We start from the raw sequence: 14,492 nt of genomic DNA, 5'->3' as shown, positions 1-14,492 counted from the left end.
GAGACCCTTAGTCAGTAGAGAGTTCCTGTCCTGCACACGGAAATGGAGGAGAGAACCTGGACTGAGCAGTTCACATGGTCCATGGAGTGAACTGGGACAAGTTGTCGTCCCCTCTTCCCCAAGTAAAGAGAGAGAATGTGGTGGGGGAAGGGCAGAGCTATTAGAATTCACCAATCTATTACAATTCTCTGAGAGTGTCAACAAGCATGAGGACAAGGGTGATCCAGTGGATATAATGTGCTTGGACTTTCAGAAAGCCTTTGATAAGGTCTCACCCCAAAGGCTATTAAACAAAGTAAGTTGTGGGATAAGAGGGAAGGTCCTCTCATGTATTGGTAACTGCTTAAAAGATAGGAAAGAAAGAATAGGAGAAAATGGTCTGTTTTCAGAGTGGAGCGAGGCAAATAGCAGAGTCCATAAGGATCTGGGTAGGACCAGTGTTCAACATATTCATAATTGATCTGGAAAAGGGGTAATCAGTGAGGTGTCAAAGTTTGCAGATGATACAAATCTACTCAAGATAATTTAGTCCAAAGCAGACTGTGAAGAGCTACAAAGGGATCTCACAAAACTGGGTGACTGGGCAAGAAAATGGCAGATGAAATTCAATGTTGATAAATGCAAAGTAATGCACATTGGAAAACATAATCCCGACTATACAGGGTCCTGGTGTCCCTAGCCTCTGTTTGCTAGAAGCGGGAAATGGGCAACAGGGGATGGATCACTTGATGATTCCTTGTTCTGTTCATTCCCTCTGGGGCACCTGGCATTGCTCACTGTAGGGAGACAGGATCCTGGGCTAGATGGACCTTTGCTCTGACCCAGTGTGGCCGTTCTTATGTTCTCTTGGCCCTGAGTAGGGATGTCTCCTGAGGGTGTAACTGGAGCTGGAGCTCCCCCTGCTGATGCTGGAGGGGGTGATGACAGTGCCTGGAGGGAGCTGGGAAGAGTTCGCCTCCCCACGAAAAGAGAGAGGAGGAGGAGGGAGGAGGGCAGAGATGTTCCACCCGACCCCCTGCAGAGGGAACATGAGGAGGAATCAGGGGAGCGCTGTGCATCTGAGTGGCAAGATCTCTGGGGCCCTGAATAGGGATGTCTCATGAGGGTGTAACCAGAGTGGCAGCTTCCTCTGCCCGCGCTGAGGCTGCAGGGGCTGGAGACCCTTAGTCAGTAGAGAGTTCCTGTCCTGCACACGGAAATGGAGGAGAGAACCTGGACTGAGCAGTTCACATGGTCCATGGAGTGAGCTGGGACAAGTTGTCATCCCCTCTTCCCCAAGTAAAGAGAGAGAATGTGGTGGGGGAAGGGCAGAGCTCTTAGAATTCACCAGTTTATTACAATTCTCTGAGAGTGTCAACAAGCACGTGGACAAGGGTGATCGAGTGGATATAATGTGCTTGGACTTTCTGAAAGCCTGTGATAAGGTCTCACCCCAAAGGCTATTAAGCAAAGTAAGTCATGGGATAAGAGGGAAGGTCCTTGCATGGATCAGTAACTGCTTAAAAGATAGGAAAGAAAGAATTGGAAAAAATGGTCCATTTTCAGAGTGGAGCGAGGCAAATAGTGGAGTCCATAAGGATCTAGGTAGGACCAGTGTTCAACATATTCATAATTGAACTGGAAAAGGGGTAATCAGTGAGGTGTCAAAGTTTGAAGATGATACAAATCTACTTAGGATAATTTAGTCTAAAGCTGATTGCGAACAGTTACAAAGGGCTCTCAGTAAACTGGGTGACTGGGCAAGAAAATGGCAGATGAAATTCAATGTTGATAAATGCAAAGTAATGCACATTGGAAAACATAATCCCGACTATACAGTGTCCTGGTGTCCTCAGCCTCTGTTTGCTAGAAGTGGGGAATGGGAGACAGGGGATGGATCACTTGATGATTCTCTGTTCTGTTCATTCGCTCTGGGGCACCTGGCATTGGTCACTGTAGGGAGACAGGATCCTGGGCTAGATGGACCTTTGCTCTGACCCAGTGTGGCCGTTCTTATGTTCTCTTGGCAAGATCTCTAGGGCCCTGAGTAGGGATGTCTCCTGAGGGTGTAACTGGAGCTGGAGCTCCCCCTGCTCATGCTGGAGGGGGTGATGACCCTTAGCCAGTTTGAGCAGCGAGTTCCCGTCCTGCACCAGGAGATGGAGGAAGGAGACGGGGAAGAGCCATTCACACAGTGCCTGGAGGGAGCTGGGGAGAGTTCTCCTCCCCTCCTCCCCATGAAAAGAGAGAGGAGGAGGAGGGAGAAGGGCAGAGATGTTCCACCCGACCCCCTGCAGAGGGAACATGAGGAGGAATCAGGGGAGCGCTGTGCATCTCCTGAGTGAGGAAATGGACTTCACTGCGAAGAACAACTGTTGTGTGCTGTGTTACAGGCAGAGACCAAACACTGCAGCCTGTGTGAGCCTGTGTGGGTCTGTCGTCCTCCCCTCCCCCACCACACACACACCACCACAAGGCCTAGGCTGGGGGAGGGAAGGTTTTTGTCTCACTTCCCCATCTGACTGTGTCACTGTGAAGAGCATCACTGTGCCACACAGCACAGTAATAATCAGCATCATCCTCTGCCAGGACCCCGGAGATGGTCAGATAGCCGGCGTTACTGGCCGTGTCTTTGGAACCAGAGAAGCGAGCAGGGATCCCAGAGCCTTGGCCCTTGCTGGAATCCGAATAGTAATACAGCAGGTATAGTGGAGAATTCCCAGGTTTCTGCTGGTACCAATGCACAGTGTAGCTACCGATGCTGGTCCCACTGCTCATGGTGCAGGAGAGTTTCACGGTGTTTCCTGGGGACACTGACATTGAGGGCGGCTGAGTCAGCACAGGCTGTGAGCTGGAACCTGGAAAAAATATGGTAGAAACCTGTCAAACCCTCCCTGTCCGTCTCCAGCCGCTAGTAACTTTATTGTTTATTTAACCTGCTCCCCCTGTTCTCACCTGTGCACCACATCCCCAGTAGGACAATGAGGGGAACCCAGAGCATGGTGAGGAGATTTCAGACCCTTGGGAGAAACACAGCCAGAGCCGCTGAGAATGCCTGACAGTGTCTCCTCCTTATATTGAGCCTCCTGGGGGAGGAGCTGTTAAGTTCCTCCTTTATGTTCATCTGCTCTCATCTGATTGTCCCTGACGATCACAGGGAGGGGGCTGTGTGGGAGGAGGGACAAGCTACAGCCCTATAAGATAAAGCTTCCACAGCCCAGATGAGATTTGATTATTCGTGTCTAATCTGTGAACAGTTTGGGGTCGACCGAAACTGCATCTTTAGCTGAATAAATTATTTGTCAGAAACATTTTTCCAGTTCCCGTGATGCATAACTCACTTTTGCCCGAGTGGTTCCCTTATTCTCTAGGTCTGCTCCCTGTCTGTGTCCACCGTTTGGTTCTGCTCTGGGGTTCTCGGAGTGCCTGGGCAGGCAGGTGGAGTCTGCAGGTTCTCTAGCAGCTGTGGGGTGTGTGGAGAGCCCTCAAGTCCGTGGCTGAAGAGGGCTGAGGAAATTACAGTAAATGTTTGTCAGTCTCAGAGCCTCGTTCCCAGCACATCCAGACCAGGGAGACGGGCAGGTATCCACCTTCAGCAGCATTTACCCTGCCCCAGGGGAAGGAATAAAATAGGGAGTGAGAGCTAGTGCTGTGGGGACAGGACTGGGAGCCGGGAACTCCATCGCTCTAGTCCCAGCTCCTGCACTGACTGCGCAGCCTTGGGCACGTCATATGATCTCCCTGGGCCGTGTTTATCTCTGATGTAACTGCACCAAGTTACAGGGTTCTAGAGCAGGGTGGGTTTGGCCTATCAGGTCTCTGTTTTCCCATTTGAGAAGTGGGGACTTTAACACTCAGTTATTTACCTCTCAGAGCCATGGTGAGAATTCATCAGCTCTTGTTCGTGGCTTTGGGGTGCCATTCAAGGGCTAACTCTTAATTTCAGATGACAAACATAGCCCAGTTATTGGAAATATTAAGCATCTGGGCGTGTGGGTGGCATCTTTACTGGCAGTCTTGCCGATAAAACCACAGACTGGGCCCCAAGAGAAAAGCAAAGGGGAGGTTCTGTTGACATCTCTAATCTAACCCAGCCCAGTGCATTTGTACTGTCTCCGGTGCCACAAAGTCAGGGCTGTGCTAACTAACTTTCACCCAGTCAGAGCCCTCCTGCTCCTGCACGTTTCATCTCAGGCATCAGCTCCTTAACAGTCCTGTTGTTCAGAGATTGTCTCTCTCGGCCGTTGGTGCCTTTTTCACAAGTCTCAGGCCCTGCTCACACTGGGGCTGTAGTGCGGGCTCTCAGGAGGCTGGGAGCGCTCAGAGAGTTCTACTGCATTCAGGAGACAGATGCCCGCGAATCCCAGATGCCCCTGGGGATGGAGAGTGGGAAAAGTGACCTCTTGCTGCTGGCTCCAGGACCCAAGTGACTTTCTCCAGTGCAAGGTGTAATAGCTCTTGCCAACCTGCTATTATAACATAAGAGAAGATCCGGGAGACTTTACGTAACAGTAAACACTTTAATTAACTGGTTTCAGAGGGGTAGCTGTGTTAGTCTGTATCAGCAAAAACAACAAGGAGTCCTTGTCGGACCTTACAGACTAACAAATTTATTTGGGCACGAGCTTTCATGGGCTAGAACCCACTTCATCAGATGCATGGAGTGGAAAATACAGTAACAGGTATATTTATACATAGTACATGAAAAGATGCGAGTTGCCTTACCAGGTGGGGGGTCAGTAGAGACTGATAAAGGCTTTGCACTTTGTCAAAGAAATATTTCTTCTTTGCTTGTCTCAATTTTAGGCTAGTTTGTATGTCTCCTTGTATCAGCTTAGGTTGTACGAACGTTCACGTAATCAGTAATTGGTCCTTAGATGTCTTCCCATGAGGAGTTGAGCAGGTGATCTCATTCCTCCTATAGGTGTATTCCAATAGTCCAGCAGGCTAAGATAGGGATCTGTGTTAACCAGGCTAGATTTTTTAAGAATCCTTTTTACAGTTGGTACTGCTCTCGGTCATTCCATTTGATTGTGGGAACAATGGACTTCAAGTTTTGTGAATCAAGTCCCATTGCTTTGCAAAAGTTTTTAAGTCTCTGGCACAAAACTGTGGTCCGTTGTCAGAAATGAGTTCTTCAGGCATGCCATGCCTTGCAAATATAGACTTGCAATGACTGATGACAGGTGCACTTGTGGTGTCCTGAAGCAAGCAGACTTCTAAGTATTTGAATATTAATCAGCCAGAATAAGATAATCTGCACCTTGAAACTCAACAGGTCCATGCCAAGTTTCTGCTAAGATCTGTTTGGGGCCTCATGTGGTAGCACTGGTTGCTTTTGATTTTTGTTTCTGAAAGTTTGACATGTGGTGCAAAGACTGTACCATGTCCTCAAATTGACAGCACATGCTTGGCCAATAGATGGCATCTTGAGCTCTCTTTTTACATAGCTCTGCTCCCAGATGACTGTCATGAATAATAGCCAAGATCTCTTTTCTGAGATTTGCCAGTACTATGATTCCATCTCTTGATAAAGAATCAGCAAGTGCTAATTCTTTCACTGGTCTGAGTCTCACTTCCAGCTAATATTTCGGGAGTGTTAACAACCATCTAGGAAACCTTGGTGGAGCACTACAAAGGTTTTCTGAAAATGGCCTAAAAGTATATTTTCACAGCTACTTTCCCCCCGGTAGGTAAATTGATGAAATCAAGTACAGCCAGATACTGTTTCCAACATTTCTTTTCCATCTGGGCATTGTTCTGTGGTGTGGAAGTTTAGAGCTTTAGCGACACAAGCAACAGGAGCCCTGTTTTGCAACAGTACAGCCCCTAATTGGGAGAGCTTGCATCCACTGGCAGAGCAACTGGTTCTGTGAAAGTGAGTACTTCAGCACCATTGTCCTTATAAGCAATTCTTTCATGTGTTCATGTGCCACCTCCATGTACTGGCATCCCAGGAAACATGCCGTCTTTCCCAACAGTTGCCTTAAAGGAGTATCTCCCGTTGACATGTTCAGCATACATTTCCCAAGGTAAGTAACCGTTCCAAGAAATCTTGGCAATTCAGCCTTGCAGGTCAGTGTGGCCATTTCAGTAATTCCATCCATTTTTGAGTTGTCAGGTTTTAGACCTTCATTTGGCAAATTATGCCCCAAATATTTCATCTCTGTCAGATCCAATTCAATCACAGGTTCCTTTCATGACAGGTGTCTAGCAGTCTCTTGAGCCTTTCGTCATAATCCCATCTGGTATTTCCCCACCCAGTATGTCATCCGTATAATATTCAACACCTTCCAGACCTTCAAATGTCTGTTGGATCACTATTTGGTACCCTTCAAGAGCTGAACAGATGCCCACAGGAAGTCTGGTGAACCTGCACTTGCCAAATGATGCGCTGAACGAACACAGTCTAGAACTTTTGCCATCCAGCTGTACTTGCCAAGATCTACTCCTGGGGTCCAAATCAGGGGAAATGGCAGTTTTTGCTAACTTGCTGGTAATTTCTTTCACTGCAGGCAATTGAAAGTGTTCTCCTTGTATTGCTTTATTCAGATCTCTCAGATCCAAGCACATTCTTATTTCATCTCCACCTGATTTGGCAACACTTACTGTAGAATTGACCCATTTTTTAAGTTCCTGCAACTCTTGTTATTACTCACAACTGTTCCATATGGTGCAGTTCTTTCACTCCACTGGAACTTTACCAGGTGCATGAATTGCAGCCGGTACTTGTGAATTCACCTTTCTGATGTGCTTATCTGGGAAGCACCCCAACCCTGCACATCCATCCTCGTATTCCCTAAATATATCCCAGTCACCTTCTGGTTCTTCCATTACCAGATTGACCCTTTGCACTTGTCACAGTCTGTAAGCCCAGTATGGCTTGAGAGTGAAATTCCAGCAACGCTTTCTTACCCCGATGCTCACAGTCCAAACTGCATTTACCACATATTTGCAGTTGATCCCCTGAGTAGCTTCTCAGCTGGGTACTCAAAGTGCAAAGTGGTTTGGACCTTAACGTGTTGTATGACCTTTATAGACATCACATTGGCCTGTGCCCCAGTATCGAGCTCAAAGTTCATTGTTTTGTGATCATTAAAGAGAAAACCCTCATTCCACTCGTCCTTGGGAGGCTCCGCACTGAGCAAACTGAGGAATAGATCTTACAATTGCTCATCTGCTCCTGGCAGTGGGTGCAAGTCCAGCTGGTCCCTTTAATAGGAATGGGGACGAGATCCCATCGCTCTCTGAATTGTCCTTCCACATTAGAGCTCTGTGCATTGGGTGAGATTGTGCACAAGGGTTATTAGGGAGATGCAGCGTGGTCCCAGGCTCTGCCTGGAAGGATTTGTGGGCAGATTAAATATGATACCTGCTCCCCCACCTCTGAAATGTCCCCTCACGCTGTCACAGGAAGAATGCTAGTAAACGTTCCCCTTTGATGTTGAGAGGTTTGTATCTCACTTCCCCATCTGGCTGTGTCACTGTGAGCAGCGTTGATGTCCCACACCTGACAGTAATAATCAGCCTCGTCCTGCGCCTGGACTCCAGTGATGGTTAACGTGGCCGTGTTACCGGAGTTGGTACCAGAGAATCGATCCGGGATTCCAGAAGGTCTGTCACTATCATCATATATAACGAGTAGTGGGGCGCTGCCAGGTTTCTGTTGGTACCAGTGCACACTCTTGCTACCAATGTTGTTTCCTGAGCAGGTGATTTGAGCATTTTGTCCTGGAGACACAGACACTGAAGGCGGCTGAGTCAGCATGTACTGGGCAAGAGAACCTGAGACAGGAGGAGAAAACATGGGGATAAAATCATGATGATTAAAGCTCTCAGCCAACAGCCTGGGGAAGCAATGGGAGAAATGGCTCTAAACTCAAAGACCCCTTTGATTGAAAGACTGAGATAAGCCTCCCTCCCCTCGCAGCACCTGAGCAGTAAGTGAGCAGTGTGAGGAGTAGAGGGGCCCAGGCCATGGTGAGGAATCCAGATGAGCTCGGCTTCCAAATGGGTCTGTGGCTGGGACTCTCCGATTCTCTCTTAAACCCCCAGCACTGGAGAACGGCCCCTTCATGCAAATCAGCTCCCTGCTCACTGGCTGCTGCTGCCTTTCATTCCCCAAGATCAAAGGGACCCAGGGGAGAGCTGCTCTGTATAAACCCACCAAGACACCTATAGGGGAAAGGACTGCTTTGCTTTTCAGTGGCAAGGAGAACGTCTAGCTCGCCCCAGAGGTGAGGAGCTCTGAATGGGCCTGGTGTACTCAGAAAGTCAAGTGCAGAGCCCTCTCCCCAGAAGTCTCCAATTTTATCTGCCTGGGACCTCAAAGTAAACTGTGGTTTCTTCTCATGCCCCCAGGCCACAATTGTTTTCAGAGTCATGCCACCATTTTCAGGCATTGTAGGAAGAAATCCTGGCCAGTTTTGGGGTGATAATTTCTGGCATGTGGATGGGGTGGGTGCTGTTGGATGGGGACTGTAATTAGGGCTAGTTTCGGAGTGGGGGCTGGATGAGGGCAGTTGATATTTGCCGACCTTACATCAATCCCCTGGTTCGCAGAACTGTCCCGATTTGACGCACACACTCCCTATTCCACGGGGCTGGCTGGGGCTGGCTCCTCACTCTGGGAACTGCAACCTGGCCCCTCGTGAGCAGGTCACAGCCCTGCTCAGGTCTGGCCCGGACGCCCCACGGGAATGAGGGAGGAGCTGCTGGTTCATCTTTTCTTTGTACCGTTAAGCCGTCGTGCCAAGTGTGATGGCCCTGTTTATTCCTGGCAGCCCTCGCACAGCATGCTTTGTTATTCCGCAGAGTGTGAGTGTTTGTGGGCTTGAGCCGGAGGGGTCTGGTGCTGGGTGCGCTGATACCCCCTGACTCTGAGCGTGTGGCACACGCACCTCACCCAACACCCAGGGCTGGTGCACACCAGCCCTCACAGCCACTCCCTGCAGTGGGGTCGGCTCCCACAGATTAATATTGCCCCCTAGTGGCCAGCGTCGCACTTGTCAGGATCCCGTCCCTGACTCTCCAGGGCTGTAGGTAACATCGCTAGCCAGTCCCTTCCAGCATTCACCCTCTTCCTCTAAGGATGTCCTTCTCCACACTAACCAGGCTGGTCAGGCCCTCGGCTTAGTCACATCGGGCAGAGATTAGTCAGTTATTCAGGCAGCTGCAGCCCCCTGGATGAAGATTAAGACATTCTAGAGCTGGGCAACCATCGGGCTGCGGCTACATGAATCTAACTCTGTCAGACACAGACAGACCCCATCCCTGGGGGAAGGGGCAGGGAGGCAGAACCACCCCGGGCTCCTGCACGGCACTTTACCCTGCGCTTTTGAACATTGCTGGACAGAGTAGAAATTGACCATCACCACTTTAGAGCCCCTACACCGAGAGCGCCGAGGAACCGTAAATCTCCACAGAGTTCAGATGTAATAACAATATCCTGGGAGAGAGTCTCTGTCTTTCGATGCCCCGGGCTGCACCCAATGGTGACTCCCAACAAACCCTCTTTCGGGGGTCAGATCCCCACGGAGCGCTCGATCCCTGCTCTGCACAACTCCAGTACAGCAGGTGCATGGTGACAACCCTCAGGAGAGTTGGTAATGGCATCACTGCCCTATTCACCCCACTCCCCTGTGGATTTGGATCAGAAGTAGAGAAACTGATGGGCTGCTGAGGAATCTGGCCACCTCCTGAGAGGCAGGGGTGTGTCCCCTCTCCCTTTCCTCAGGCCCCCTGGGGTTTGCAGTAACAATGCCTGCTTGGCTGGGGCAGGAGCCCACACAAGACCTGTCTGCTGGACGACTTTCCAGTGCTCCTCTGGGAGCAGAATGGGCCTCTGAACTCACGGGAGCAGAGACCCCTGCATAGCGGTGGAGTCTGTGCCAGGGGAGGGAAGTGTCGGAGAAAACCCCCCCCCTTTTGTACTTCTAGTACAACAAACATTCTCAAATCTCTATTTGCATCAAGTCCTGGACTTCAGATTCTAAATTAGATGCTTCAACCTTAGGGGTTTTGATTGGATGCAATGATAATGCATGATTAGCATGAACATGAAAGGTATTACTATTATTACGTCTTTTACAACAACAATAACATAATCCTAAACTAACTAATAACAATACAAGCAATAACATTCCCATAGCAATACTATAATGGGGTTGTTGTACAGCCTTTGTCATAAAGCACAATACATCATATTTAGTACATAAGGTAGCTACTCTATAAGCAGTGTGAAAGGCATACTTTTCTACTTGATATACATTTTGAAGCATGTGAATTTGCCCTTGTACTTCAGAGATTTTCTGAATCTCAGGTAACAATGAAAGCAAATTTTGAAATCTATCAGATAGTAAACTAGTCCAATTAAAGGATATCTGGAACCTAAGGGCTACTTGAAAAACTCTATCTGCAGGCCAGTAAATGATATGATTGCCTGCAGTGGTAATGAGATTAAAATGTATGTCTTGTGATACGGTGTCATTAACATACACACAGCTATCATTAGCTTGGAAGAGTAAGTGTCCTGTCAGGGTAGTTCCTTGTCCCCTACCCTCCCAGCAAACGTAGTCATAGACAGTGACAACTTCTCCTGGCTTCAGTTTACGTGTACACTGAAGCTGTGGGGGTTCTAATGGCCAGAATGTCCACAGGTTACCTAACCCCATCCAAATGTCAGGTGTAATCCTAGGAGCACTAACTAAAAATCGATTGGGCATACCAGGTGGTCTAATTTCCCAGATGTCTCGATGAATTACCCAATCCCATATGCATCCTCCCCATGGACCTGGCAGGATACGGTATGTGGGAGCCCACACCCCCTGTACCGGTCCATATGCTTGGAAGGAGCACTGAGAACGTCCACACTTCCACCCAGAAAGTTTCCAAGTATGTCTCCATGGCCACAGGTCAGATGGCACTCCTGACGTGTCTGTAAGGGCAGTGGGCCAAGCCTGGTGCTCTAGATCATTCCGAATGGCCATTAGCTGGTCATTCAAGAAATCCTGAATCTCTGAGCATGCTAGATCCCACTGCAATGCCTTCCCAGCCTCAGTGATATTCAATACCATCTCTGTCAGTAACTTCTGGGTCATAGAACTAAGGGCGGAGATAACATGTAACTCACCAACTCCAGCCTGTACCTGGGTTAGTTGTGCTCCAGAAACAAGGCCTATGGCCTTCTCTAGTTGGCCCAATTTCTCATCATTGGAATGTGTAGTACTGTTTGTATCTGGATAAGTTACAGTGGTGGTGGCAAGGGTCAAGGGACTAGTGGTGGTGGGTGTAGTCTTTGTAGTGGCAAGGCGTTTTTGATATTTATCATCTGAAAGCCAATTAGGGAGGGCAGTGCATCCTGAAGGTACCTGTCCATAAGCACAAAGCCCTGATCCTGGAAAGAATCCACCCCTCCACTGGACCCCACATTCCCAGGAACGTTCCCCACAGTTCCCTCCTTGCCAATAAACAATACTTCGTTTCTTCCACCAGGGCCAGTTCTTAATGTCTTTTGTAGTTAGAAAGTTCTGGACTTTGGTGGTTTCAGCAGAGCGAGTGTTTCTTCTTTTCTTCTTCAAAAGCAGTTGTGATTCACCATAATACCGGGGAGAGGTTACTAGCACTTCACCCTGTACTGGTGTGATTCCTGTAAAAGAATTCAAAGGCACAGTAGATCTGTCAGTGGACAAGGGAGAGGTTACTAGCACTTCACCTTGTCCTCTTTCCCTGCTGTCCAGGAGGCACAGCAGAGTTAGCAGGAGAAATAGGCTGATCAGCAGCTGGAGAATCCTCTCCAGGCGGAGGGGTCTTTTTGCAGTGCGAAGCATGGGTCCAGGTGGGCAGTCCTTGGCACTTCACAGCAGTGTTAGTGGTTAACAGGACTTGGAAAGGGCCTTTCCAGCGTGGAGCCAAGGCAGTCTTTCGCTGATGGACCTTTATGTAGACCCAGTCTCCTGGTTCCAGCGAGTGGCAGGGCTGCACAGGATCCTTGGGTAGTGCTTCTTTCACCTGTGTATAGAAAGACTTAACACATTTCATTAGTGCCTGACAATACTTAAGCATTGTGTCATCCATTAAATGAATGTCCATCTGAGCTAGGGTCAGTGGGGGCGCAGTTGGTAGTCTCATCGGGCGCCCTGTCAGAATCTCATGAGGGCTGAGTCCAGTCTTTCGATTGGGAGTGGCCCTCATACTCATTAGTGCCAGAGGAAGGGCATCTGGCCACTTCAAGTTTGTTTCAGCACAAATCTTGGCCAGTTTATTTTTCAGAATTCCATTCTGGCGTTCCACTGTCCCAGCAGACTGCGGATGGTGGGGACAGTGAAGGTTGTGTTGAGTCTGCAAAGCTGCACATAACTCCTTTACAATCTGTCCAGTAAAATGAGTTCCACGGTCACTGTTGATACTCACAGGGATGCCAAATCGTGGTACAAAATCTTTAAGCAGAAGTTTCACAACAGTCCTGGCATCTGCTTTCCTGCAGGGAAAAGCTTCAACCCAATTTGAAAATACATCCACCAAAACCAATACATATTCATAGCCACAACATTTAGACAGTTGAATAAAATCAATCTGAATATTTACAAAAGGTCCCCAAGGGGGAGGGTGAGCTGCCTGCCTAACTTTAACAGCTTTACCAATGTTATGCTGCTGACAAATCACACATTGTTGACAGTAGTGATGTGCAATGACTGGGAACCCGAACGCACACCAATCTCGGTTAACTGCAGCAACCATCCCCCCTTTGCTCACGTGAGCCATTCCGTGGTATACACGAGCAAGATAGGGCATTAGCATCTTCGGTGCAACCAGGCGACCAGCTGGGGCACGCCAAAGATGATCAGGGTGTAGAATACAGCCATTAGCACTCCATAAACGTTTCTCAGCTGCCGGTGCTGCTTCCTGGATCTTGGCCAGATCCTCAAGGGAGGCTAGTGGAGGCTGTTCAATCAAAGCACAAGTATATTCAGCCTGAGGTGCAGAAAGGGCCGCTGCTTTGGCTGCAGAGTCTGCCAAAGCATTTCCACGGGTAACTTCATCATGAGGGGTCTGGTGAGCTGTACATTTCACGACAGCTATAGCTTTGGGCAATAAAAGGGCATCTAAAAGAGCAGAGACATAGAGACATACAGACTGTTCTTAATAGGAGAACCAGTGGATGTAAGAAAACCTCTATACTTCCAGAGCAACCCATAATCATGTACCACTCCAAAAGCATAACGAGAGTCTGTATAGATTGTAACTGCTTGATCCTGAGCGAGAATGCAGGCTCGAGTTAAAGCTACAAGTTCGGCCACTTGAGCAGAAAACACAGAAGGAAGGAAAGCACTTTCAATAACAGCATGTGCAGAACACACAGCATAACCAGCAACCAATTTGCCCTTAGAATCTCGCGAGCACGAACCACGAACCATCTACAAAGTAAATAAGATCAGGATTTTGCAAAGGCACATCTAGTAAATCATCTCTTGGACGAGAGAGAACCGATGTCACAGACACACAGTCATGTGGGTCTCCATCTTCGGGCCCAGGCAACAAGGAGGCAGGATTTAGAACAGGGCAACGAGCCAAAGTAATATGGGATGAAGACAACAAGACAAGCTCATATTTTGTAAGACGAGAAGTGGATAGATGCTGTGTCTTAGATTTTAACAAGAGAGCAGCCACAGCATGAGGGACAGCAACAATCAAAGGAGATCCTAAGACAATAGATTCAGATACCTGAACAGCAAGAGCTGCTGCAGCTACAGCACGCAGGCAAGGGAGAAATCCAGCTGCCACAGCATCTAGGGCAGTACTGTAATAAGCAATGGGACGGTGTTCGTCTCCGTGCTTTTGCGTTAATACAGCCAAAGCAAACCCATTACGCTCATGACAGAAAAGAGTTTTGAAGGGTCTTGCGGCCTGCAGCATGCAGGGGGTCAGACCAGATGATCATAATGGTCCCTTCTGACCTTAATGTCTATGAGTCTATGAGTCTATGAGTGAATGGTTTAGCATAATCAGGAAGTCCCAGGGCTGGTGCACTGGACAGACTTTGCTTGATAGCAACAAAAGCTTGTTCAGCCTCTGGAGACCAAGGAAGAGGCTCAGGGGTACCTGACTTAGTCAGATCCTGTAAGGGTTTAATCATTGTTGCATAGCCTAAAATCCATTGTCTACAGTACCCAGTCATGCCAAGAAAAGTACGCATTTGAGAAATAGTTCCAGGCCTCTTAAAGGAACCTGGAGTGCATGTGCCACACTTCTAGTAAGATAACGGGTACTTTCCTCAGAGGGATTAGAATCAGGGGAGCTACTGGCAGGCTCAGAATCACCTCTTTGTGGTGAAGAGGAGGCTTCTCTCCCAGGGGAAGAGAGAACAATGTGTGCAGCTGATACATGCAGTGGTGAAACTGGCACTGCCGGGTGAGATTCGTTAGCAGACCCAGGCTGTGCAGGGGGAGGAGGCAGCACGGGCTGCTGCTGCTGCTGAATGTTACTGAAGAAATCTAAAATATCCTCAGCAGTTT

General features: G+C 48.6%; 1 protein-coding gene and 2 gene segments (V, D, J or C); all 3 read right to left on the bottom strand.

Moving 5' to 3' along the window:
- LOC128824540 (immunoglobulin lambda variable 5-37-like) overlaps positions 1-3,022 on the bottom strand; it is a 35,551-nt gene extending 32,529 nt beyond the window's left edge. The window contains 2 exon segments of the V gene segment in view: positions 2,519-2,837; positions 2,935-3,022. Of these exon segments, the coding sequence occupies positions 2,519-2,837; positions 2,935-2,980 (365 nt within the window).
- LOC128824541 (immunoglobulin lambda variable 5-39-like) overlaps positions 1-14,492 on the bottom strand; it is a 159,733-nt gene that overhangs the window by 22,516 nt on the left and 122,725 nt on the right.
- The window catches only part of LOC128824543 (immunoglobulin lambda-1 light chain-like), a 140,950-nt gene that overhangs the window by 39,590 nt on the left and 86,868 nt on the right, over positions 1-14,492 (bottom strand). The window lies entirely within an intron of this gene.

Source organism: Malaclemys terrapin, chromosome 16, assembly GCF_027887155.1.
Source record: "Malaclemys terrapin pileata isolate rMalTer1 chromosome 16, rMalTer1.hap1, whole genome shotgun sequence".
In the NCBI taxonomy this organism is placed as follows: Eukaryota; Metazoa; Chordata; order Testudines; family Emydidae; genus Malaclemys; species Malaclemys terrapin.
Note: the sequence above shows the minus strand (reverse complement) of the source record. Positions and strands in the feature narration are given on the sequence as shown.